Genomic DNA, 27,016 nt, shown 5'->3' on the forward strand with positions numbered 1-27,016 from the left:
AGGATGTAGCCAGGCGGGAGTTGGTCTCTTCTCCCAGGAAACAAGTGATAGGGTGAGAGGAAATGGCCTGAACTTGCACCAGAGGAGATTTAGGTTGGATATTAGGAAAAATTTCTTCACGGAACGGGTTGTCAATCACTGGCACAGGCTGCACGGAGAAATGGTGGGGTCACCATTGCAGGGGCGGATTTAAAAGACGTTAACATGTGGCACTTCAGGACTTCGCTTAGTGCTGTACTTAGCAGTGCTATATTAAAGGGTGGACTTGAAGATCTCAGAGGTCTTTCCCAACCATTCCAATCTGGGATTTCCCAATCGCAGAACTGTTTCTGCGACTGACTCAGTGACTCAGTGACTCAGTGAATGCGGCTGTTGCGGGCCGCAGCGGCGGCCATGGCGGCCAGGCAGTCCCCGCGTCGCCACGGCAACGCACAAAGCCTCGGCGCGCGTGCCCTCCCCCGGCCGCGAGCGGCGCTCTCGCGAGACTTGGTGCGGCGCGGCGCGGCGAGGCCGAGGCGCTCGGGGCCCGTTTCAAACCGGCGGTCGCTGGGCCGCGGCCCGGCACGAGATGGCGGAGACCGACAGGGCGGAGGCGGCCGCGCCGCGCCGAGCCGAGGAGGCGGTCGGCCAAGCGCCACAGCCGCCGCCGCAGCAACAGCAGCAGCCGGCACCGCAACAACAGACGCCGCAACAGCCGCCGCAGGATGAGGAGGCGGCGGCGGCGGCGGGGGCGGGCGCAGCACCCGGTAGCGGCGCGGGCAGCGCAAATGGCGTCAAAATGTGTGTGAGGGCAGGGCCGGGAGGGCGGCGGGGGCAGCGGGGCCGGGGGTGCGGCGGGAGGAGGTGGCCGGACCCCCCCCACCCCCAAGGCTCCTCCTCCGTGGGGTCGGGGCAAGGCCGGGGTCGGGGCGGTGGCTCGGGGAGGCCGCGGCCTGGGCACGGGGCAGGTGGCGGTTCTTGGTCAGCGGCCGCTGAGGGCTGTCCCGGCGAGGCCGCCCGGCAGGGCTGGACCCCGAGCCCCGGGCTCTGGTACCTGGCGGACCGGTTCCCATGGGGTGCTCTTCCAGGAGTGTTCCGCATCGCTTCTGGTGCCGTTTACGTTTCCACTTCTTGCCGAAACGATGTTATTTGTAAAGCCATTGAATTAGTCTTTGTTTACGTGAGAATGGTCAGACAGCCCTAGAATAATTTACTTTCTAAAAGCGAACTCCGCTCATGCATGCACGAAGTTTTCTTGGAAGCTGTAACGTTTTCATACAGGGAATATGTAAAATTATATAGTAGTTCTAAAAGGAATTTAATATAAGGGAGCTGGAACTACCAGCTCTCTGGAACAATACCATGAGTAACTTTATGTGTGTGGTTGTTCTTGATGTCAGGCTTTGAGGATTGTCACTCTGCGTGAACTAGGTTTTGGGCTCAGATCATTGGAATTTCAATATCTCTTCCAATCTCATTCAGATCTTGGAGGGAAAATATATTTACAGTAGACCCACTGCTAAAGTACATCAAAACTATTGGTGTCTGTGAAGTTTTGACATGTTCTAAGCAGCCCTGCTCTAACACAGTTGTATTTAAAAAATGTATGTGGGATCATCTTCAATATAAAGCTGGAGGAATAAAGATGTACTTCATGCCTTTACTTGACTCCCTGTAAAATTTAGTTTAATTTACAAGCTATAAATTCCACTTTACTGTAAAATAGAATTTGTGGATATGTTTTTTCCCCCCTAGTCTGGCCCTCAGCTTCCAAACTGTGCAGATTAGAATTGAATTTTCACAGTACGATAGTCACCCTTTTGCCCCTTTTAGGTGTATAAATTTTATTGCCTTTTGAGGTTGCTGATGTTGAAATGAGGTATTTTCTCTGTATCCCTCCTGTCAACAATATATTTTCCCTCCGAAACCTCACAAGCAAATGAAAAATCCCAGTCATTCTGCATGGTAGAAGTCACAACTTGAAGTTAGAAAGTAATGGGGGGCTCTTGGTAACAGAGATACAAATCTTATTCTTTCACATGCAGTTTCTAATCTGCCCCCAAACGGGTGTACAAAGGATTAAGCTGTCAGTCTGTAGGTTAAATATATTAAAAAAAAAAAAAAGTATTTCATTAACCTGGTTTGCTTAGCAGTCATTAAACTGGACAGGAATCCTGGCTCAGTTTGCACACTTCCTAAGTTTTTTGTATTGGTATTGGGCAGTGGAACTGTTCAGCACAACAAAGCTTTAGAGAGCCATATGCTTTGGAATCACTTGTTGTGAACTTCTTCCATTTCGGTCTGCTTATCTTACTATGGACACTTGTGAGGAGAGAAATTAGTTTTAAAAAATCAAGTTTGAGGGCTTTCAGGTTGATGTATCTTGTGCTTATTATTTTTAGGCTTCTAGTTTTGTATGTGGAAAGCTTGTCTTTTGTCTTTAAAACTTTATGGAAAATTCAAAAGTTTTTTTTTGTTTTGTTTTGTTTTTTGTTGGTTTTTTTTTTCCCCAAAAGGGATAATTGGTCTTTCAAATCAATGAGCATATGCACTTTTTTTTTTAAGAACTAATTGTAGACAATTTTTTTCCCAGTCCTAAGAATGGTGATGGTCTGTGATTTCACAGGCAAATATTAATTTAATGTGTGAAATGTGTAGCTCATACAAAAGGTAAAGATTATAAATTACTATTGTTTTTCCCCCATGAAAATGTCAGTTCATAATTTCTGAATCTGTCTTCTCTGTGGTCTGTAGGTGACTAATGTAAATTACTTTGAATGTATTATTTGACTGAAATTATTTTTAATATTCAAGGAGGAGGGTAAGAGTTTTAAAAGGATCTCTGCCTCTGGCCTGTTCACTGACCTTTGTTGGTTTTGGCAGATGAGTTTTGCAAGAAAGATTGTTTCTTTAATTAATCCTCTATTTTCAGCAGCCTGGCTGTGATTCCCAGACCAAGTGCAGTGTCGCTTTGTTTCCCAGATTTAGGAGTTTATGCCAGGCTTGTATCTTCTTTGCTCTTGACTGATTTATACAGCCAGGTTTTTCAGAGCCTTTGGATTCCATATTTGGAGACCTGTCTCGTCCTGTACACTACATTGAGCACCAAGGGGCTGTTTCATAATCCTTTAAGCAGGAAAGAGCTTAAAAGGCTGAAGAGAATCCATTGCTCTAATCCTAAAACTTAAGGAAGAACTCAGATTTTTATTAGATGTCTTGTTGGACAGGGGATAGTTTTGCATTTGCAAACAGAATTGGATTGGAAGGAAATAATCTGACTGGAAGACCTGATACTCTGCTCTTTGCCTCCTTCCTGAATCCCTCCAGTTCCTGCATTGTTCCCTTCATTTCACTTCATTACACAGCCACACAAGAATTACGTTTTCACACAGACACAGGATGGTGTGGAGGAGGGATGATGCAGAGGGACGTTGGAGGATGCCTGAACCAGATAGCAAGTTGTTGACTTGACATGTTTTAAATTTTACAAATACTTGCCCCACGGGAGTATCCATGCATTTTCCAGTTGCTAATCCACTCTTAATCCGCATATAAACACAAGGACTGTGAAGTTAATACCATATGAGTATTTCAAAATTGGGGAAAAAGTCATGGGAGGAATATGGATGTGTTTGAACGTACTCTTCTCTGAAAAGTTCCCAAGCTTGAGTAGATAATACATTTAGCTTCATGAAAAGCTCCTTGCATGTGCTTTTGAGTGCAGGACTGCTATTTACTCACTGTTTTGTTAACAAAAGTGCAGAGAGCTGAAAATTTGTCAGTTAATCAAAATCACTGGTTTTGCCATATGTTGTAGTTGTAAAACTGAAATGCCTGAAACCTTCCAAAGTGTCTAAATGAGATAAAAACTAAACTGTCTGAAATGTGGGAAATAGAGTAAAGATTAATTTAAGAAGGAAGGTTCACAATCATTCACTTCTGTCAGTCCTGTAGGACATTACCTTCTAATTGTTCTAACTCAAGATGCTAATTCTGTCTTTTTAAAATACATGTTTCTGTAAAAGTACTTTTAAAGTTTCTCTTTAAGTAGACAGTGATGTGTAGTTAAAGTTGCTAAGTAGCATCTGTTTAGTGGATCACATTTGTGTGGCTTTATTCAGTGGATTCTCTCAGTTCAGCAGTTCTTCTTTTTAAAAGTAACAATTCAAGCACCTTGAGCCTCTTAGCATGCTAAATGACCTTGTGGTAGTAACGATATCAGGAATGCTGAAGAGCTACAGATATTTCTTCTAATTCTGTTAAAAGTGTATGGTCTTATTGACCCTGAGATTTGGCCTGCCTTAAAAGAGAAGCAGCCAGTTTTCTTGTGTTTTCATCTAAAAAATAAAAATATTTTAAAAGGAGAATTTTGGTGCTGTTGGTGAAGATTTGAAAGACAAAGGGCTGGGCATCTGTTTTGTTGTTTTTAGTGGATAATACCTAGTTATTTAATTAGTCCTAGATTCATAGCATGGCTTAATACAGCTGTTTCCTTTGTGTTTAGAAAGTTTTCAACTTCTAGTAGTGTTAAGCAGTGAAACTGAAAAAAAATATTTGTTGTTCTTAGTTAAATTTTAATTTCTGTCTAACAGTAGTCTGGCACAAATTGTGAATAAAAATTATTTATGAGGTAGGTAGAACATAATTTGATATAAAACCTATTGGAGTTGATTTTGATATATTATTACTCCATTGAATGAAGCATCCTGAGCTGTTTCAACTCTCAAGCTTAGACTATTTCTACTCCCACTTCTGTGGTGAATATCCTGTAACTTGTCCAAGTGAGGTGTGAAAATTACCAAGGCACTAATGCATGGGTACTATAGTTAATTTTTCACTCTTTCTGTTTTTGTCTTCGTGGTAGTTTCATAGTTCCATCTTTTAGAGTCTTGACAGACAGGATGTGCTGGCACAGGTTGTCCAGAGCAGTGGTTGCCCCATCCCTGGAAGTGTTAAAAGTGGGATGAAGCCCTGAGTAAGGTGATCTAGTGAAAGGTGTCTCTGCCCATGGCAGGAGGCTTGGAATTAGATGATCTTTAAAGTCCCTTCCAACCCAAACCATTCTAGGATTCTATGATTCTGTGAAGTGGAATGTAAGTGAATTAGTAAGATACACCTTCTTTACTTAATATTGTAACGTTTTTTTGTTCTTGATTAAACAGTGTATTTTGAAATTGCTCTGGTAGCATGATTTCCTAATTTTAAAAGCAGTGTTTGACATCCTGGGAATTCCAATAGCATAGCAAATACTCAATTATATAGGTAGGAGGTGGGGTAGGCTAATGACCCAACAGAAGACTAATAGTGTTTTTGTTTGGATTTTTGTTTTTTAATGTAGGGATAATGATGAGACAGCAAAAGAAGGGAAAGCACCTGTGAAAGAGAAGTTCGTTGCAAAAGCGAAGGCAATCCCTTCTCTTGGAAACAAGAATAGATTCCACCCCTATGCAAAGGAGAAGAATGCAGGCTCTGGGGACAAGAAGGCTGTTAATCGCAATAGAGTTTTTATTAGCAACATCCCGTATGACATGAAATGGCAAGCTATTAAAGACCTGATGAGAGAGAAAGGTAACTTACTGCTTGTAATACACTTCACACAGAAACCGATAGGGCTTAAATGCAACCGATGTGTCCTTTGAGCCACACAGATTTGATTTGACTTTTTTTGTTTTGGCCTTTACTTGGTACATCTATCTCCCTTCCCCCTCTTTCATCCGAGACAATTGCATTGCAGGGTAGGCTGGGTAAATGAAGTGCTCACAATCTTCTGCCATTCTGGTGTGACAGTAGAGAGTATATGCATGACCTCATGGGTTCTTAAAGAGATTGTGTTTTGTCTAGTTGTAGTTCTTGTAGATTTTTTTTTCTCTAAGGGCTATTGTATTTAAGCAACACATGAAGTGTGTTAACCTGAATAATAAGGGATGTCTTTCAAAAGTTGTTTTGTATTTCTTTGGTGGAATCTGGCTGTGGCATTAACTTTGTCTGCATTGTCACTACTGCCATGACTGTTTGTCTGGAGCTTTGTATTAAAAGCTTGTTACTATTGTTGCAGTTCTGATAGAGAAATCTGACTACCCCAAAAATTTATTTTAAATTTGGGGTAAAATAATGATAATATATAGATTTTGTAAAAAGTTAGTTCTGTGTTTTTCTTGAAAAATTGATTCTTCAAAAGTAATGCAAAGCACACTTGGCTTTTAGGCTGTGAAAAATGCCAGACCCCCCCTTCTGTAACTGCTGGTTTATCTGTTGTAAGGTGACGTGACTATTTGATGCTTTATTTACTTAAACTTCCTACCTTAGAAAGTGAGTCGCTTGCTGTGAAATATTTGATGTGTAAATTTGGTTATTATTGAAGGCAAACTTTTGATTGAAGATACTCAGGTAGAAAGTCACCTTAAAACAGGTGTTGTGAGTAGGATGATAACTGCAACACTTTTCAGTGAACGTTGACGTTTCATTTGTTAGGTTAAGGGACTGTGTATATCTGAATTTGTTCACCAACTATATCATACTGGCCAAAATATGATCTGTAGTATGAATTAGGTTAAATATAGTTGTTTGTTTTTAGCTTTTGAGAATGTGGCTGCTGCATATTTCTGAAAACTAGCTAAATTATATAGCCATTGACAGGAGGTATGTTGGTCTGGTTTTGATTGTTGGTGAATAATAGGTGATTCTCTGTAGACTTGTGCACAGGGGCACAGTAAAGAAAGATACTGGTGTTTAAATGCATTGTCTCTTGGTATTTTCCCTTTGTATGTCTTATGTAGTTGGTGAGGTTACATACGTGGAGCTGTTTAAGGATGCTGAAGGAAAATCAAGGGTAAGTGCCGTGGGCAACAATCTGCTAGAGGTGTAAAAGTTCCTCAGCAGTTTTATTTTTGTATAATACCTGTACCAGTTATTGGAAAGTAAGTTTCATTTTTACACTGATTTTCATTAAGGTAGCCTTGAGGATTCTGTATTAGAAGTAGTCTGACACCTTCATGCAACTCACACTAGCTGGTTGTAAGGGCAAAGTTCTTCTCTTAATGTTAACAAATGGCATTTACTTAATTCTTCTTTTTTAGCCAACACCTTTGTCTTGGTATAAATTGTTTCATATAAAGGATGTTCAATAAACCAATCATTTTATTTAAATTTTGTTAGTGTAGTGTGCTCTTCTTGGGGCCAATAAGTATAAAATGTTAGCTAAGAGTATACTGGGTGAAGTGCCTGATTTCACAGCTTTGCAGGATTGGTACTTTTAAACACTGGCTTAATGTATTTATTTTCTTAAAACTAAATGGGTGCAGATGGTTGGTAGCCAACGGAGTGCCTGCAGTGAGGCACTAATAGTGAAGATTGTTTAAAGTTCCTCTGTCTTCTTAATAATAGTCAAATGTTTGGCCAATAGCAGCTCCAAACCTGCAGTGAGAACACAAGAAATGCAGGTTTGAGTCTTAACTGAGGTCGTATCAATTGTTGTAAATTACTTTCTTTAATACTTGTTAAAACTAAAACATGCTGTCAGCTTTGCTGTACTTAAAGAAATCCTCAACTCTTTGCTTTATTAGAAGGATGCTGGTGTAGTCAATAAGGTTATTTTCTTATAAGGTAATTTTTTCAATTATGCTGTAGTACTGAAGAGGTATGCAGATTGCTTTTTCACTGTAGTGGTGTACTTGATGTAGGTAGATTTGAATTTTGTAGTTAGTGGACAGCTTTTAATGACATGATGAGTGTCTTGATTGGTTTTTGGTTATGTTTTGGGGTTATTTTCTTTTCACCCTTTCCCTCCCACCTCCTCTTCCCAGTTGTCTTTACATGGATCTGTGTGGCATTTTTCCAATTCTGGTTTGACTTAAAATGTGTAAGAGAAAATGTATTCTCTTGCATTTGAATGGTATGTATGCTGTGAAAGTAGGAGAAATTCAGATTGGCTACCACTAAAGAGAATATATTATGAATTTTGAAGCTGAAAATAACTTGTGTAGTTACTTAACAGTGAGCTGGGATCTTTCTTGCTCTATCATACGTGCTGACTGACTTCTTGTTTTTTTGCTTGTTTTCTCTTTACATATGATGACAAATCTCGTGGATATAGGGTTGTGGGTAAGTTTCTTTTTTTATGTGTGTAGAAGCACACTGCTATCCAAACATTCTATTAGTTTTGGCATGTTAAACTTTATTTTAATGCTCTAAATGTTTTGATCTCTTTCTAAGTGTGGTTGAATTCAAAGATGAAGAATTTGTTAAGAAGGCATTAGACACTATGAACAAATATGATCTTAGTGGAAGACCCCTGAATATTAAAGAGGTATGTTTATTGCTGCTGAATTTGAAACAGTGAAGATACTAAAGCTACTGTGATGACCATACAGTGTTTTGAGAATCTGAGATGTATAATTTTCAGTTTCATTTTTTGTGAAATTTTCTTAATGGGCTGAACTGCCTGTTGGCTTGCAGGAGCTTGGATACTATGCCAAGTAAACTGATAAAAAGCATGTCCTAAAGTCATAATAATGGAATGCTGTTTTTTGTTAAAACAACTTGACTTCATACTCTTACCTTAGTGTCATCAGGTCTTTTCCAATCTAAGTAATTCTATGTTTACATTACTTACCTGCTTCAAAATACGACACAGAATGAGCTAATCATTAGACCACTACATATGTGCAAAAATAGGGATGGAAATAGAGAAGTTGTGCTCTCTGGAAAGTGAAATAATATCAACTTTTCTATTGTAGTGCTGTAGTGTATGATGGTTTCTGATGCAGTTCTTCCTGTCCTGTTACAATTTTAATAATGGTATTAATAAATAATACAAAACCACCACCTAATTAAATTAATTCAGTTCTTGGAGGAAAGTGCTAGGCTGACAGTCCTTTAGCTTGAAATCTTTTCTACTTGTCCATAGGCTAGGTACAGCATGTGAAGTGGCAGTGCACGCTTCCTCAACAAGTGCTTTGCCAATATGCCTCAACCTCATCTGAAAGGACCCACCTCTAGAGGTGAGGGAATTGGGTCTCCGTGCTAATCCAGTTCATGATCCCTCTGACATGGACAAGCATATTTATTAGTTGATAATTTTGATGGATTTGTGCCGAATTTCAAATACTACCATTTTGTTTGTTGCCAGGCCTGTTGTTGATGGTTAAGTGGCTTTGTTTTTGCCCATGTTTCAGGATCCTGAAGGGGAACATGCTCGCAGAGCACTACAGCGTGGAGGAGGGCAGTTTCCAGGAGCACATGGACCTGATGCGGCACCTGGAATGATGAATTTACCACCTTCTATTCTCAATAATCCAAACATTCCTCCTGAGGTTATCAGTAATTTGCAAGCAGGCAGGCTTGGATCCACGATTTTTGTTGCCAATGTAAGCTGAAAACTGTATTTTATAACCTTAATGTTTGATCTTTTTAAGACATCTTGTACTTGTGTAGTTCAATTTTAATATAAAGAGGGGGTTGGAAATAGTTCATAGTTAGTATATTAAATTGAAAATCTTGGGTATGTGTTCATATTTTGGACATGGAAAGATACATTAAACTCTTGAGACTGACATGCACTACTAATTATTGCAGTCATCTGTTGATTCAAAAATATTTTATAAATTTTTTCACTATTTACAATTGCATTTTTAAAAATTAAATATGTACTTCATATTTATCTTGCTAGTTTCTTTAGACTAACACAATAAAGTTCCAACAAATACAGTGGTTCAAGTTCTTTATTAGCACAAAAGACTGCTGTATGTATATGAGGTCTTGTGGAATTACAGCTGCTCTTCTCAAGAACCAACTCAATGTTAGTATGTTAATTAAAGTAAAATACATGTACATAGAATAAATTGTTGACTTTTTGGACTTTGACACAATGTGTGTATATTACAAAATCTCAACTTTTTACAATTATCAAGCATTTTGTCAATGAAGAGTTAACAGCAATGCAGAAAATCTCTGCCAAATGTGATGGCAGAACAGAGAAGTGCACTGAAATCACTGATGTATTTCTGTGTTTAAGCTTGACTTCAAAGTTGGCTGGAAGAAACTGAAGGAGGTCTTCAGCATTGCTGGAACTGTGAAGCGTGCAGACATCAAAGAAGATAAAGATGGCAAGAGTCGAGGAATGGGAACAGTTACTTTTGAACAAGCAATTGAAGCTGTTCAAGCGATATGTATCCTTGGTTTTGAAAAATAATCGATCATATATTGATTAGTCTTTAATGGTTCTGACAAAGTAGTTTTGCAAATGGTGCTTATTTGCATTATATGCCTTATAGCTACCATATAGGGACTAGAGTGTCTAAATTCTAAAAGTTCCTCATGATGTTGAACAAAATTAAAATACCTAGCAGTGTGACAATTGTGAAACTAATGTCCTTAACAGCTTGTATTGCATCTTCTGGCCCTTGAATTTGGTTTCTAAAGATAAGGTAGGGGAAGATAAGACTCAGAGTAATTGTACAGAAATATAATACTTTATTATAGTGATTCTTCAGAAATAGTTAAATTGCCTTCTTAAGATTCCTTGACTTGCATTTCTTCAGCTATGTTCAATGGACAATTCCTGTTTGACAGACCCATGCATGTAAAAATGGTAATTTGCTTTCATTTCTTTCTACTTTATATGTCTTTGCCAAAACACTGAAAGGATCATAGCATAGCATCCTTGTTGTTTTATCAGGATGACAAATCAGTTCCTCATGAAGACTTCCGTGTTGTGGACAGCAAAAGTTCACAATTACCTCGTAAGTGCACATTTTGTTTTCTACTCCTTGCACTTAGTACATGGTGATCCATGTTTTGGCACAGTTTAGTAATACTTTTGCTTACTGTGGTCCCTGTGATACAGAGGAAGGTCTCTCTTCTGATCATACTTATATTTTTTTGGTTTTTGAGGTGGTCTTGGTGGCATTGGTATGGGACTTGGACCAGGTGGACAGCCCATCAGTGCAACACAGCTGAGCATGGGTGGTGGAATGGGGAGCATGGGTCCAGGAGGTAAATCCATATTCTTTATTTTTAAGTTATACAGAGCTTGTTTAAAAATTTTGAAGTTTAAAATTGTCATTTCTGTGTTTGGAAAAATGACAGACTTTTGACAAAGCAAGCCTTGTGTAGTGTGTTTTAGAGATTTTAACTCTCTCTAACTTAGAAAAAATCCATTAGGGTGTACTAAGTGTTGTTTATCTTTTTGGTTTAAAGGTATGGGAATAGACGGCCCAGGATTTGGTGGAATGAGTAGAATGGGAGGCGGTACGTGTGATAAAGTTTTTTTCATTAAATATTTCTTTAATACTGTATAGAAAACACTTTTCCTTTTTTACAGGACTTCCTGGATTTCGTGGAATGGAAGGAATGCCTAACATGGGAGGATTTGGAGTCAACCGAATGGGAGGTACTTGAACACCGTTCCTGTACACCTACTAGTTTGCTAATATTTATTTATTAAAAGCTCTCCAGTTAGGGGTGGGTAATATAGATGAGTTCAAAGGAAGTAGTTTCATGACAAGGCCTAGGAACTGGTGGGAGAGTTGAGCGTGCAATAGGTGCCTCTGATGCATGCATTAGATTCACTTCTGTTTAAACAAGCAGCTGTGAAACAAGTGTTGTAGGAGCATCAACTTATAAGTAAATAACAGAATATTTCTGGTTGTTTGCTTTGTTCTTTACAGAAATGTTCCGTGGTGGAATGGGAGCAAACATGGAAAGAGAATTTGGTCGTGGTGACATGGCATTGAACCGTGGTTTTGGAGAGTCTTTTGGAAGGATGGGTATGGTAACTGTTATATTTTCTGACATAGTATTGGAAGAATTTTGCTAGGAGACCTTTTATGGTTTCATTTGGTCATCTATCCCTTCACCCCATGTCATTACTGTAAGGATGTAATCTGAGTGTTCATTACAGCCACCACTTCAGACAGAGGTTCAGGTGTGGAGGGGTTTTTTCCCTCTGTAAAATATAAATGGAATAACTATTTGAGGAAAGCATTTACCTTCATTCTGTTTATTTTGTGGAGTATTAAATCTTTGGAGTGTTGAAATATATGCTTCTGATAATCCTGAGCAAGCTGTCCATATACAGCCTTTGTAACTTCCATGAGCCTGTTTTGCAAATGCATGGTGTAATACTGTTTTTACTTCAAATCAGGTAGCATTGGACCGGAGTATTGAATTTTGATGCCCTCAGTTTTTGTCCTGCCTTCTGAGCTCATACAGCTCAGAATGGTATTTATTGGTCTCTTCTGTAACTGAGACAGCATTATTTTGTTTATAGATGATATCTTGTTGGCAGTGGGGTTCCCTTGAATGAGTTACTCTTCCATCTTCAGAGGTGTGGAAGAGTTCAGCAGTAGAGCCTTTGTTACTATGCTGTTATCTGGATGAATCACAGAATTCCTTAGGCTGGAAAAGATCATAGAGTCCAACCTTCAACCCAACACTGCCAAGTCCACCACTAAAGCAGGTCACCAAGAGCTATGAGCTCATGTCTCTTAAATCCCTTCAGGGATGGTGACTCCACCACTTTGTTGGTCAGACTGTTTATATGATTGACAACTCTTCCTGTGAAGCATTTTTTCCTAATATCCAATCTAAACCTCCCTGGTTTAACTTGAGGCTGTTTCCTCTTGTTCTATTGCTTGTTACTTGGTAGAAGAGACTGACCCCCCCATGTCTTTGCAACCTCCTTTCAGGTAGTTATAGAGAGTAACTACCCTGAGTTCCTGAGAGTCCCTGAGTCTCTTCTTCAGGCTGAGAACTCCAGCTCCCTCAGCCATCCTTCATAAGGCTTGTGCTCCAGAGCCTTGATCAGCTTTGTTGCCCTTTTCTGAACACACTCCAGGACCTCTGTCTTTCTTGTAATAGGCCTGAAACTGTGCACAAAATGCATTATAGGGGACAGCTGTTCTTCTTCTCTGTTTCCTGTATTTTCCCATTCGCTTAATTCACCTCCTTGAAAGAGAAGAACTGCTAAGAGCATAAAGTTCATCTGGTCTAAAAGTTGACTTACCTTTTAAAAAAATGTATTAGTTGAAGCAAGTCATAGCAAAGAGTAACTGTTGTGTGCTTCTCTTCAATACTGGCAATTGTGTAGAAGTGGTTAGAACATAATAAGCGCATCCTTTGAGCTAGTCTTAATGCCTTGGAATGAATGTCTTAGAAAACAGAGTGAACGCTTTCACTCTGGCTACTTGCATAAACATCTGTTTCCTGAGTGAAAATGCAAGGCCACTTCAGTTATAAATGTTTCTGCAAGCAGTAGGTTTCTGAGTCTTCTGGTAACACGTTGGTTTAGAAATTTGTGAACATGGCTACTGTGAGAAACTAATGTGGGTGTCTTTCATTCAGTAGATCCAGCAAGCTTCAGTTTACAATCTTATCAGTGATCTGACCATTTGAATAGTATCCTGAGAACCAAGATCAGATTCCCAGCTTAACCTTAAGTAGTGGAAGGAAATTGTAGGGTCTTTTAATAGATACTGTGTTTGATCGGGAAAGGCCCTAATGTACTCCTGTTACAATATTTAGGGTAATGGTATCTTAAAAAGAAATACTGTGAAGGCATTTGGTTTTAGTAAGCTTGAAATCAAGGAAGGCGTCTTTGGTTTGGCTATAGTATCAGAGTAGAATTGAGGATATTTGATTTGCAGCAGAATTGTTGACTTTTTATACTGCCAAGTTCATATAGGATGAAGCCTTGAGTTTTGAGGTTGTTCTTTCTGATGTAGGAAATGGCCCATTTAGTTCTACCATGTTTGTGCTGCTGGCAGGCTGTCAGAGGGGAGAAAAGCTAGAAATAAATCAGAGTAGCTTAAATCCTGTAGTAGAAAAGGAGAAACTAATTTTACTTACTAGATGTTCCTATTTAGCTTGTTTAGTAAAGGCACGTGTTAAAGTGCCCTTATAGAAAAATATAGCCAGGTAACATTGCAAACAGTGCACTTCATTAGTGTGTGCTTTGCTTTTTTTCACTAACTGGTGGTTTCAGTGTATGTCACTTCATTATTTTTCTCTGTTTAGGTGGTGCAATGATTGGTGTTTTTGCAGGAGGAATGGGAGCACCTAGCATGGGCCCAGTAAGATCTGGAATGAGTAGGTTAACTTGTTTCAATAGAACATAAATGCACAGGCAATGTATCAATACGGTGTACACCTACTTGTATCAGAGGAACTTGCTGCAGTGTAGTGTCTTGCTGTTGATGGGAGTAGAACTCTGTTGCATGTGACAGGTCTAACAGTTTTCAAAGCTGTTTTGTTGAGGTAAAAGTTCAGAGGAAAGCTAGCTAATACGGTCTTTCCCTTAATCTTAGATTTGGAATAGTTTCAACTTCTAGTTTGGAGAGAGAAGTGATTAAAGCAAACTTGTGCTTCAGAAAAAAGACAGGCAGAGTTACTTGAGTAAACTTCATGAATCTCAGTAGTCTGGCATCATTGAAATAAAAAATCAGTCTTGAATTTCAGATTATTACCCAGTTTAATTTTTTGCAAAGCTCCACTACTGAGTTTGTATTGCAGCAACTCTGAATTCCTCAGGCTAGAGCAGATGAGAAACTAAAATCTTTCTAGCACCAATCTTAGAAGATATAAGGCTTAAAAAGAGGGTTCTTCATGAATTATATTGATAGTTTTACTGTACATTAATTTTTAATTATGAATACAGAAATATTACTCAAATGCTATTGCTCTTTGTTCCGTATATAAAATAAATTAATATATTTTATTCCATGTATGTATTTTTTATCGGGGTTTAAACCGTGACACATAGGAAAGCTCTTTACAGTACTTGCAGTAATTTCTGTTCTCGGCCAAAAAAAACCAAAACTTCTCTAGAAGATTTTGTAATTAGGTGTGGGTATGGTTGCATTAAGTAAAGCTGAATATAAATGCAGAAAGCCAAATAAACAGTAGCGTGTCTGGTCAAATTATCTGTATATATGTATTGCCACAGTTACGTATTTGATCTTTTTGGTAAAGGGTATCATATTTTTATTAATTAAACAAGACTGACTTTAAATATGTGTTCAACATTTTGCTACATTAGATGGTGTGACTAATAGCTTGATGCAGTTTGGTTTTACTATTATTTTAGAACTGACACTCTGTATCTTGTAATACTTTGTCTTAAAATACTAGCCGTGCTCCTCAATAAAACACTGTGCATGTGTAAAAGTTAATGTTTATGTTACAGCAGTTTTAATAAAGTTATTCTTCTCCTGGCACAAGAACTTTATTTTATACCAAATATTTGTGTGTTTATTATTAAAAGGAGATTTTATTTTATCCTCTATTTCTTTCTCTGTGTAGGTGGTGGAATGGGTGGTATGAACAATATGGCTGGAGGAATGGGAATGGATCGGATGGGTTCCGGTTTTGATCGAATGGGACCGGCCATGGGTGGAGGCCTGGACAGGAACATGGACATCGATCGAGGATTTGTGCCTGGCCCGATGGGAGGTGGCATGAGAGAGAGATTAGGCTCTAAAGGCAACCAGATATTTGTGAGAAATGTAAGCAATTAAATATATAGAAACCACAAGCTTATTTTGTGTGTATGTTTGATTACGCACTCTTATTCTCATTGTAATATTTTGTTATCAATAATACTTTTTTATTCTAGCTTCCTTTTGACTTGACCTGGCAGAAGCTAAAGGAGAAATTCAGTCAATGTGGTATGTATATGAACCTTACCCCTGCTCATCTCCATGGAATTCATGTGCTATGTGGTGTTTATTAGATAACAACAGGAAGACTGTTGTTGGACTCTGAAGAGGAGTCCGGCTCGCTTAATCTTTCTTATTTCACCCAGCTTTCTTGAGATAGATAAATAGTTTTTAGGCATGCCCAAACACAAGACCAAGGTACAGTGTGGGATGTGTTGGCTTTGAGTGCTCACTTGCTATAAACTTTAACCTAATCCGTTAATAAAATTACTCTTTGAAATTTTTCTCTTTTTTTGACATATTCCTTGGCTAGTAAAAGTCTATAATGTAGTGTTTCCTATGAGATAAATACATGCAGGAGCCTGGGTCTGTCCACATCATGCATTACTTCAGAAATAGTGCTGCATCGAATCAGAGTTAGTAATTTTGCCGGTGTAGCATTACAGGTTTTCTTATACATACAGGTGATCCTGATTAGCATATTTGCAGGTTATAATGTTCCCCTTTATCTTAAGAAATAAAGGTTTGCTACAAATATTCAATAATTGTTTTTATCTGATTGAGAAAAGTTGGTCTTTTCACAGAAATAAGTGAAAAATAAAGCTTGGGTGTAGAAATACATGACATGTTTTGAAAACATTTTCAGAATGGAGAGCTTTAACTGAATTACAGGATGACTTCTTATTTCAGATAGACAGAAAAGATAAATAATTTAAAACATACTACTGATGCCTAAGACAGTCATCATGCAGCTGTGTACAGATTTGATATAAATTAGACCTCGCAGTTCAACTGTGAAAAATTACAAGGTGTTGATGTTTTTTTGTAGATGGAGGATATAGCACAACAGGTTCTTTCTTTTAAAAAGTCTTAACCTCCTGGGCAACTTTGAGATAGTTCAGAATTTTTTTTTCATTATCTCTGTTTGCTAATGGATGTAGTAGTTATGTTCAGTTGCTTTTAAGAATTATAAGCAACAGGTTGTGTTCATGTCAGTATCATAAGGAAATACAAAGACTGTTTCCCAGTATTCAATTTCTTTCAATGAAAGGCCAGTCTTACATGATATTTAAAAATAAAAGTATTTTTTACTTTTACTTTGTATTTCAGGGAAAAGTTTTTTCTTCCTAGTGACATTCAGGGGGCTCAGGAGGGGTGTGCTACAACATACCATAAACAAAAACTCATTAGCTCCAGGGAATTGAACATTCTTAGAAGTAACAAGAGATCTTTATAAGAATATTTCCTTGTGAGTTGAGTGTCCAACCTCAAGGAAGCTCAAAGCAGGAATTGAATAGTGCATGCTACTTTTCCACCACTCCCAGCCTGGTCTCTTTATTGTTTTAAAGGCTTTAATTTTGCTCAGCAGTTCCTTTAAAAAATTGCTTGTGACTATTGCTTGGTATGTTTTTGTGATGAACATGGTGGACTGGATTAAGCTACAGGTTGGATAATGCCTATCAATACTCACATTTCTTTTAGTATGAAACACAAACCTTTCCTTGAGTCTTACAGGGCGCTTTGTTTCAAACTTGAGGTCAAATACAGGCGTACGTCAGGAAAGATTGGAGATAACAGATCTGGATTTGGATTCTTTCCTGCTGTTTTGTCCCATGTCACTTTGCCTGAATGAATGAATGTACCATCAATCTGAAAGTGCCAATTTCATATGTTCCCCTAGGTTATACTTAATGGGGTTTCTTTAATCACTTCTGAGTTCTTTAAGTTGTTAGTACACTGAGGACTTGAAATAACTGCTGTTTAACTTATTTATTCAGGTCATGTAATGTTTGCAGAAATAAAAATGGAGAATGGAAAATCAAAGGGCTGTGGAACAGTCAGATTTGACTCACCAGAATCTGCTGAAAAGGCCTGTAGGATAATGAACGGCATAAAAATCAGTGGCAGAGAAATTGATGTCCGCTTGGATCGCAATGCGTAATTTAAAACTGTGTGTTCAGGAACATTCCTATGTCTGTTTAGCTTCTCTATCTTAGTAAGTCATTTTTAGTAACATTGTATGCTTACAAAAGCTGTAAAAAGGAACTTTTAAATCCCACCAGCCTTTAACAGTATAGTGTTTAATATACTGTGATACTTGTTAACTGAATCTTACTATGTTTGGTTTTTAAAGACAATTTGCCTGATTTTTGTTGTTTTTTTAGAGGCACTGAGCACCTGCAGGTCCCTATAGACTGTGGATGCTTTGGATGCTCAGTGCCTTTGGAAAATTAGGCCAAGTGTCTCTAGTCATTCAGTTTAAATGAATGGTTATACTGTTTTTAATAAAATAAGCCATTTTCTCTGTTAATCTCCAGATTGCATAGTGGGATTTATTTAGTGTTTTCTGACCTTTTTTTTCCCCCTCCAATGTGTATCAACATTGTAATGTAAAAAGTAGATGTCTTTTTCAGCATTTTGGTTTTATATGTGTGTTGTAGTCATACTGTAATTCTTGACTCTAAAAGAAAGGGCTCCAATTAGGCTGTGATGTTTTTGTTCTACTTAATATTACTTTAATGACATGATTTAGTTCTGTATATAAGATTTAGAGCCCAATGGGAGTTTGGAGTTGTTTTTTTTAATTTTATTTTGACTAAATGAAGAAACTGATCTTTTTTTCCTGCTTTTATTTTTTTTTCATCAGCATAATCACTGATTAAAACTAGTTACCACAGACCCTTGTAGGATTGTTTCCTATGATGCCAAGTTCATATAAAATTGATAATACAGTAAATACTAAGTACAGGACAAAACAAATAGTTCCCAATTTTTTATCTATTTTCCAGCCATTTAGGTGAACTGCCAGAAAAATAAAACCAACAGAACAGATAAGAGAAATGGCTGTGTATGTCAGACCACTGCTGTTCACTTCTATGGGTCCTGATGTATTTATGAAGGCAGTTTTTATAAACCAGGGTATTCCCAAGCAGAGCATGTCAAATACATTGGATCCTACAATGTTAGACATAGCCATATCTCCATTTCCTGTAAAGGAACAAATACAAATAAGTTGGCTTAATTGTATTGCATGAAATTGCCAAACTGTTTTGGAGGAACAGAATGCCAGCCCTCAGTTTCTCACAGAGCACCCTTTCCAGATTTTGCATCAGAAGAACTATAGTTATGATTCTACAGAACATGGGTACCACAACCATAAAAAGTCTCCCTAAATCACCAGCATCTGCACAGTTGCACTTAAAATTAAGCTAGACAGGCTATTATAAAGTCCAGTTATGATTAAAATACCGAGACCTACAGTTGCATTCTGCAGTAAAACTGTAATACTTAATCAACAACAAATAAACCAATCTCAAATACTTCTCTGAGATACTGTGAGAAGTTTTTAAATGTCTGAGTCACAGCTTTTTCAGGTAAGCTATTTATTTATTTTTAGTAAACTTAAGCTCTAGAATCTGGAGCACAAATTTTGAGGTAACTCCTTGAATTTATCAAAATATTGACTAGAATTCTTTTTTTTGTAGTACCTTTTAAACACATCCATTGGCATGAGCCTAAATACTAAAATCTTTACCTTTTCGAGCCACCAGCACACTTGCAACTGTATCTGGCACACTTGTTCCTGCTGCAAGTAATGTGAGACCCATTACTGACTCCGGGATACCCAGCGTTTCACCTGCAGTTGAGAAATAACAGTAGAAAATACAAGTGTGATTTTAGTTTGGGTTCATCCAAAGAAAGTGCTTTGGACTTCGTTTGCTGGAGAAAAAATCAGTAATCATACAGTAATTTCAAATGAAATGTGTGAGCTAACTTAACTACATGTGAGGTGACTGAACCACAAAGCAGTTAAAGAGTAACAACAAATACCCTTTCCTTGTTCTTCAAGTCTGCAGTGGTCAAGACAACAGCAGTTATGATTTTTTTCTTGCAGATAAGGTAAAAGTTTTAATATCTATCAAATGACTACTCTTTTTTTCAGTTTTGCGCATGTCCTTGTTAGTGTTCAAAAGTCTCATGAAGCAATAACTCTTAGGATCATTCTTTTTAATCCCCTTGGGGGAGGGGAAAAAGCACATGAATTTTCTTGGGGAGGACAGTCATTAAGATATTATGAGAGTACTGTCTCAACTACATGCCTACTACTTTAAGAATTAAAGTACAGGATTTTTATATGACTTGTAAGTACAAGTAACCCCTTAGAAGTATGAGTTCCTTTAGGGAAATATTTGTTTAAATTTAAAAAAAAAAAAAAGTTTTGTTATTAGAAAGGCAACTTGTTTTTCCCTAATCTCTGTTTTTCTTAGCCCCAAATGTTCTGTAACCATATTTCTAACGTAAAATACAGGGATTCTTCAAAACCGTTTTAGCAGTTGTACCATTCAGAAGCATCAGTATGCTGAAGTACTTGATACCTCTAGTCAAGCTACAAATAAATTAATTTTTCTTAAACTTTTTTGTTCTCTAAAAAGTATCTTAATATTTTTATTGTTGAAATCTGAGTTCTTACTTGAAATATTTTGACACATTTAATAAGAGCAATTTTATTTAAAAGGCAGTACGCTAAGCTAGGTCAGCAATGCTTGTCTATTACTTACCAGCTTAGTCTAGAGCAGCCCAGTAAATTTATGTTTGAAACTTAGTTATTTTCAGAGGGACTAACATTATCCTGTTGCAGAATTTGTACTCTCTTTATCCTTCCATTACTTCTAATAGATTTGTAGGATGAGGGACCAACAAATCAGCTTTTATAAACCATCCAGGCTGGAAAACAATGGTTCAAACCAAGTTGAAATATGAATGAACCAGCCTTACATACCCAACATTAGTTTCTAGCCCTCTGAAGGTTATAAGACAGAATATAAACTCAGGAGAAACTATTTTTTCTTTTTCTTAGCTAGATTTATCTTCTATTTAATGTGTAGTGGTTTATTTTTTTTTATGGCAACTGACCATAAAGACAAAATAGTCTTATTTTTCTAGGCTTTTGTTAATTTTGTGTATCAATGTGTTGTTATAAGTAGTTGAATTTTCTTTGCCAGCAGCAGAAAGATGTACTAAGTTAGGTTTGTTCTTGATCATCCCAGTTTAGTGCCCAGCTATGACACCTTTGTGACATTTTGACAGGCTGATTATGCAATGGTGGAGCCTGAGTCAACCTTCATGGGAGCCTGGACTTGAATATATTGTGTGTTTAACTTGTAGTGTTTTAACATGTAAATAGAATATAATTTACCTAGAAGTAGTGGGCCAAAGATCCCAATACTACCTGTGATGACTCTTGAAAATGAACTAATACAGTCTCTGAATCTCCACCATACCTACTTTCATATGAATTAATGCATTGTCTTATAGAACAGCAATAATGTTGATTTGAATCCTGTTTCAAAGGTTTTTAGCATCCAGACAGTGAACCCTTGCTCATTAGGTACAAGTAGAAAATTATTTAACCAAGGGGTTAATGTGGTGGGTATAATATCCAGCAATCTACTAGTAATTTCTCAAAGGTTTACTGAATATGTAGGTCTGTTTCTGCACTGAACAAGGAGTTATTAATATCTGAACTAGTAGAATGCTTGAGTAGGATTAGTGAGCTATAATGTAAAAATGGCAAGCTTTGAGAAATTTCTGTGGAGTTTTAATTTTGTTTTCTGCTTGTTCTTAAAAACTGGATGTCTTTGAAGCTGACTGGAGAAACAATGAAATGAGATTTAATAGCTCAAAGTAATTTTAGGAGAAGGTTTTTGCATACAAGTTCATACTCCTTCTCTCACTCAAATGCAATCCTTTTACTGCCCCACTTTATGATGCAGATTTGTAAGAGGTCCACATACACATACTCTGAGAATGTTTAATAAACACATTTGAGAAGCTTTTTGGCAGTTAATTGAATGCCAAGTCTCTTACTATAACATTTATGAAAAACACAAGGTGTAGAAATTACAGATTTTTTCCAGTCTTAGAGGATTTCATGTTTGTCAGCCTTCAGCATGGCAAGTTTATTGCTGTGTGTCTAATTGTTTTGCTTAATGAAGCAGGTTAGTGAAACTGTGTTTTTAAAAATAGACTGGGTTTTTTGTAGCTACATAAAGTTCTCATTCATGTGATGATAAGCAGTGTGAAGCAGCTAAACTCAAAAGTGTTCCGTCATTGGATAGAAGAGTGTGGCAAATGAAGCAGTCAAGTTTCTGTTGTTTTTCTTTGCTGTGTTTTTTTACAGCACAGTCTGAGTTGCTAAACTAACTTTTAAAGGGAAACTCAGAAGTTTTTCAGTGATTCTTGACTGATATAGCAACACCATTTTGGGTACCTACCTGCTATTGTCACCATCCATACAAGAACATAAGTTATTGCAGAAATCCATGCTGCTGAAATTAAAAATGTCACCATGAACCAGTTCCTCCAAAACTGTCTTCTGCAATCTGGTATAGTTAAATAGAGTAGTGTGATAATAGGAAGGGATAACACCCACAAAATTCTCTTCATATCTGCTTCAGGCATGGTGAAGACATTTGGATGATCTGTTAAAGAAAAAGTAATTTTTAACTTGTAGCATTAAGTTTGAATCCATAGCATACGGTATATTACTATCCTTGTGAAAATACTGAAAAAAGGTGAAAAATACTTCTCCCTCAGGTTTCAGCTGTAGGATTACCCAGTACCTACATATCTCTGGACAAAATTCTGAAATGAAGGTTACACTGGGATGATTCTGCTTGTACACAAGAAAAGCATTTTTTCACAATGAGAATAATCACCAGTAAAAAAATCTCCCCAGGAAATGGTGATTCCCCAGTGTTGCACATTTCTAAGATTCAGCTGAACAGCTGCTGGCCCATCTGGGACCATGCTTCTGCCAGGAAAGTTTGGATGAGATGGTCCTTGAGATCCCTTTCCAGCCTAGTATTCTATGATTAAAATGTTTTTTATTAGATCACCAGGGGAGAACTAAGGTGGGTGAAAAATGGATTTCTTTATAAGGGTTTACCCATAACATTTACCAAGTACCAGCTGCTATTTTTTGCCTAAGAGGAAACATGACCACATGTGGCCACATCACAGCTATCCCTTTACTTCTGATATTATGTATATTTTGGGCTACAAACCTGCCATTATCATAAGGAAACAGTGTATGTTAGTACAGTACCTGTGTGGCTTTCAGGTGATAGTGCATTTTACAAACACTGTTGCTGAGAAGTTTCAAATACACACAACAAAGACAGAAGTTCTACCATGACACAGATAAGCAACTATCCTTGCATTCCTCTAGCAACTAACTTCATATGAAAACTATCACTATGATTTTGCTCAGTGTTATATTCCAAGTTATAACGATGATCTACTTGAATACTAGGCTGGAGTTCTTTTGTGAGCAAAGTCTTAATCTGAGAATCTGCTCTTGATCAAAATTGAAGACAGTCATGCGGAGTGCTAGAGTTAGCTGTAGTAATGCCTATACCTTCAGAGATCTCATCGAGCCCGTGTAAGCTTGTTGAAAGTTGAGTGTAGTCCAGCTCATCTTGAAAAATTCCGCTGTCTGTTCGTGACTGTTGACGAATTAGAGGTCCACTCTCATCTCGCCATCCAACCAGTGGCTGCTGCTCTGCATTCTCTTCCATAGCTTTTGTAAAACATGCACAGCAGGGACTGAACTTTTTCATGAGGTATTGGTTGATTTTAATGTCAAAACATAGTACCAGAATATAACACCCATATATCAATAATAGGGATGCACTTTCATACCTAGAATGAAAAACAAGTTTTATATAACATGTAGTATAAAATAACCCAATTATTGGCATAAGGAGAGAGAGAAAATTTGCATGAAGAGCAAAAAGAGAACACACAGAAGCATCTATTTGCAATTGTATGGCTACTGTCATGGAAGTTTGTGAGTGTCCCCATGTCTTTCAGCAGTTTGATTAACTTCCCTCCCCTGCAGAATCTTGTTTGTGTATTGTATAGCTGCATGTTTTTCAGGGGATCTTACTGATTGAATATTTTCCTGATGTTTGCAAAACTGAGTCTTCATGTGATGCTTAAATTATAAACTTCAAGAGACATAATGCTGGACCTGACTGTCTTGTTGAGGTAACAGGAGTTTCAGTGTTCATGGAGGAGTTAAAACTTCAGAAACTCATGATCTTCTGGCAGACAAATATTTTTCTGAACAATGCTGCTATGAAAGAAAAGGCTCAAAAGGAGTAAATGCTGAACACTAATTGATACGCCAGAACAGCTGTGATAGAAATTGTGAAGTCTGTACAGACAAACCTATGCAGATCAAACTTCATCAATATGCAGAGTTTGAATGTTTAGGTAATAATCTTTACAAGCATTGTGACTTTTTAAGTTTTTTAAAGCCAACAGGATGTTTATTTCTGTTGGTGAACGGCAGTTCAGGCTTCTTGAAGTTTGGGGCTTGGGGATTTTAATTTGTTTTTCAAAACACTGTCTCACAAATCTCCAGTCAACAGGAATTCAACACTACTTGTGCTCTTACCAGTAAATTCTGTTGTCAGATATCATCGCAAGGACTGCTGCTGAACTGATGGTATATGCCAGACAGTCTCTGAACAGCGGCCAACAGGATAGCCTTGAAACCTGCAGATCAGTCATGTACTTTTCTTAAACCTCTCTGTAATACTTTCACTAAGTGCTGTAAATGCTGCATCAATATGTTGTTTCTATATTATGTAAAAATTAAAGATTCTTAGGAATGACTTCAGTATGATATTTAACAAGTTAGTGTTTTTAAAAACTTTCATAGCAAGTTACCTTAAAACTGATTACATGCTGGTTTTGCTACTAAATAATAAACTTGGCAGTTGTCATAGTAAGTCTCTCTTGGCTTTTGTTGGCAAATGAGAAAGGATAACTATTTGGCTCCTGGGAGCAGAACTATCAAAGTTGATACATACCACACTGGAAAACAGCCCACAAGCTGCAGAAATACCAAGAAGATTATATATTGCTGATCCAAGGATGGTGCTGACACCGATATCTCCCTTTGTCACAAAAGCTCCTGTAAGGAAAATGACTCTGGTATGTTTCAGTTTGGCATGCAAGGAAAAGAATTTTAACTTACAAGGAGTCAAAACACATCTCTTACCTAGAAAAGCAGTGACAAGCTCTGGAGCAGAGCTTCCAGCAGCCATAAAAGTTGCTCCAGCAACATCCTGTGAGAGGCCAAGGCCTGAGGATAAAACAAAAAGAATTGCTTAAAAAAACCTGATACTTCAGTAGCCTGTACCCTTTACTTTCATTAGTATATAATGTTAGCTACTACTACAGTTGAATAAAGTTTATTTTCATACAGTCAAGGCATTTATATGAGATTCATAAATAATATATTGAAAATTAGCCTGATCTATTGGGCTAGTTTATTTCTAACTTCATTACAGAAATTAGTTTAAATCTCTTGTAAAATCAGCATTTGTATGCAGGATTTAACTGTGTTTCCTGTTGGTAATAATTGTGGGGAAATTCCATGGACTGTAGTGTTTTACTGTTTTATGATCCATATCAAGTCTGTCTATATTCCAGGAAAATCTGTACTATTGTTGTCTTCACATACCAGAAACATAAGTTAAATTCAAACTAGTGCTGTGATCTTAAAATCAAATGTTCAGTTTGTATGGACATTATAAGAACCTGTGCCTTGCTTAAGAGAAATGAGATTTTTGTTTGGCAAATTGACTTTCTGAAATGTAACTTATTCTGTAGATGAAGTCCTGCACACAGAGTACAGGGACATATGGCTGACAATTGCAGAAGTCTGACAAATGCTTACTTCTCATCAATAAACAAAACACCAGCTCTTACAGCAGTGTTTAAGCTTACGTTTGCTGTAAGTGTTCTGATTTGGAGAGAGTTTTCCAGTTCAGGGATGAGTTTCCCTAGGGAATTTTGTTAATTCTTGGCAGTGAAAAGCTGAACTTCTTGCCAAGACCATCTCTTTACTTCATTGGTCTGCTGAAGCCAGGGGAATTGTTGCAGGATGATTAGATTTCTTAGAACCGTGGTAACCAAAGAATTCCTGTCCCTCCTGTGTCATACCTTTAGTATGTTAGCAGTAGCTCATCCTGTTACTTGTTCACTGCTTTCAAAGAAAAACAAGCCCTAGGAAGAGTTTTGGTTTCACACATCACCATCCCTCTTTTTTCCTTTTACTGGTAGTTACCTGGACATAATACTGTGTAACTCAAAGTTACTTGTCAGTTTAGTTAATACTGAGGATTGTTAAGATTTTCCTCCAGGCAGAAAGAAAGCAAATATTAAATGAACACATATGCAGTGTAATCTAGTTTTTTCAATAAAATATTGATTCTGTGTATCAAATTAAATATTGTATGGACACGTGTGCATGGAAAGTGAAACTTGTTTTCTTTCAGAGCACTTTAACTTTGAAACTTTTTAAAAGAGAAAGTTTTATGCCAAGCTGCTCAGTTTTACAGGAAAAAGATCGGGATGTCACTTACATTCACTGATGATCTCTAAGGAAGGTAGGAAGTAATCATCGCATACAATGGACACGGCCAAAAACATGTACAGTATAATTATGAAGTAGATAACGATTCCTCCATCCTTCCTCTCCTGCGGTGTGAAAAATCCTTCAGGAAACTCCGATGAAGAAGAGAGGACGCAACGCGTCCGATTTTCTGAAAATTGAGTGCAAAAGTGTTACACATCCTGACACCTCCCCATTCCTCAGGCCGCGGGACGTCTGCGGATTCGAGCCCCGGTGGGTTTCGCTCTTTTGCCCAGCAAGTACCGCTGCACGATGCCACCAGAGCGCCGACACCTGCGGGACGGGCTGTGCAGCGCTCGAGCGGACCCCGGTGCCCTCTCGGTGTCCCCGGTCCCCTCCCGGTCCCCCCGTACCCGCGGGGTTCTCGGGGCGCTGCGCCCGCGCTCCCCAGGCCGCGAGCGCCGCCAGCAGCACCAGCGCCGCGCGCCGCCGCGCGCCCGCCCGCATCGCCCGGCCCTGAGCGGGGACGGCTCCGAGCGCGGGCGGCTCCGAGCGGGAGCGGCCCTGGACACGGGCGGCCCTGAGCGCGGGTGGCCCTCAGCCCGGGCGGTGCCGAGCGGGGGCGGCGCCGAGCGGGGCGGCGGCGCTGGGCGACACCGTTACGTGGGGCCGCGCCCCCCCCCCCTCCTCCACCGCCCCTCAGGGGTCCCGCCAGCCCCCAGGTTCCACCGCCCCTCAGGGGTCCCGCCAGCCCCCAGGTTCCACCGCCCCGCAGGGGCCCGCCCCTCGTAGCGCTCCGCCGCTCGCCGCTGGCAGCGAGGGGCCCGGGGGTCTGCGGGCAGCGCCTCCGAGCCCGAGCCGAGTCCCAGGGGCCCACAGGGATCCGCGCTCCGACCCTCGCCCCGTCCTGCCTTGTGTTTGGGGAGAGCTAAAGTTTTGGACGTGGTGAGTT

At 38.6% G+C, this 27,016-nt stretch overlaps 2 protein-coding genes across 3 annotated transcripts; one reads left to right on the forward strand and one right to left on the reverse strand.

The window, feature by feature from the left end:
* The first annotated feature begins 568 nt into the window (after window positions 1-568).
* Window positions 569-18,251, forward strand: MYEF2 (myelin expression factor 2). Of its 2 annotated transcripts, XM_005521506.3 has the most exons (17): window positions 569-780; window positions 5,318-5,547; window positions 6,756-6,808; window positions 8,072-8,079; window positions 8,191-8,284; window positions 9,153-9,344; window positions 9,992-10,145; window positions 10,518-10,567; window positions 10,655-10,718; window positions 10,870-10,971; window positions 11,176-11,226; window positions 11,300-11,368; window positions 11,646-11,744; window positions 13,993-14,064; window positions 15,277-15,479; window positions 15,590-15,641; window positions 17,411-18,251. In XM_005521506.3, exons 1-17 carry the CDS (start codon window positions 569-571, stop codon window positions 17,572-17,574), a joined length of 1,869 nt encoding a protein of 622 aa, XP_005521563.2. In that variant the 3' UTR covers window positions 17,575-18,251. The 2 variants fall into 2 exon arrangements, with proteins under 2 accessions (XP_005521563.2, XP_014106659.2); XM_014251184.2 differs by lacking the exon at window positions 13,993-14,064.
* Window positions 18,252-18,297: 46 nt separating this feature from the next.
* Window positions 18,298-26,571, reverse strand: SLC24A5 (solute carrier family 24 member 5). The gene is made up of 9 exons (XM_005521505.3): window positions 26,478-26,571; window positions 26,075-26,254; window positions 24,706-24,789; window positions 24,515-24,618; window positions 24,097-24,197; window positions 23,053-23,336; window positions 21,908-22,114; window positions 19,168-19,269; window positions 18,298-18,620 (listed from the first exon to the last, which is right to left on the reverse strand). The coding sequence occupies exons 1-9, from the start codon at window positions 26,569-26,571 to the stop codon at window positions 18,298-18,300; spliced, it is 1,479 nt and encodes a 492-aa protein (XP_005521562.2).
* Between the last annotated feature and the right edge of the window lie 445 nt (window positions 26,572-27,016).

Source organism: Pseudopodoces humilis, chromosome 16 (assembly GCF_049639895.1).
Source record: "Pseudopodoces humilis isolate 2021_Gansu_Grassland_sample_001 chromosome 16, ASM4963989v1, whole genome shotgun sequence".
NCBI lineage: Eukaryota > Metazoa > Chordata > Aves > Passeriformes > Paridae > Pseudopodoces > Pseudopodoces humilis.

Excerpts from the sequence above, each read along its gene's own strand:
- MYEF2 (XM_005521506.3), top strand. The coding sequence starts at position 569 with ATGGCGGAGACCGACAGGGCGGAGGCGGCCGCGCCGCGCCGAGCCGAG. Across the intron at positions 781-5,317 it reads AGCGCAAATGGCGTCAAAAT|GGATAATGATGAGACAGCAA; the intron begins GTGTGTGAGGGC and ends TTTTTAATGTAG. Across the intron at positions 8,285-9,152 it reads GACCCCTGAATATTAAAGAG|GATCCTGAAGGGGAACATGC; the intron begins GTATGTTTATTG and ends CCCATGTTTCAG.
- SLC24A5 (XM_005521505.3), bottom strand. The coding sequence starts at position 26,571 with ATGCGGGCGGGCGCGCGGCGGCGCGCGGCGCTGGTGCTGCTGGCGGCG. Across the intron at positions 26,255-26,477 it reads GCGCCCCGAGAACCCCGCGG|AAAATCGGACGCGTTGCGTC; the intron begins GTACGGGGGGAC and ends CTCAATTTTCAG. Across the intron at positions 24,198-24,514 it reads GTGGGCTGTTTTCCAGTGTG|GTTTCAAGGCTATCCTGTTG; the intron begins GTATGTATCAAC and ends ACTGATCTGCAG.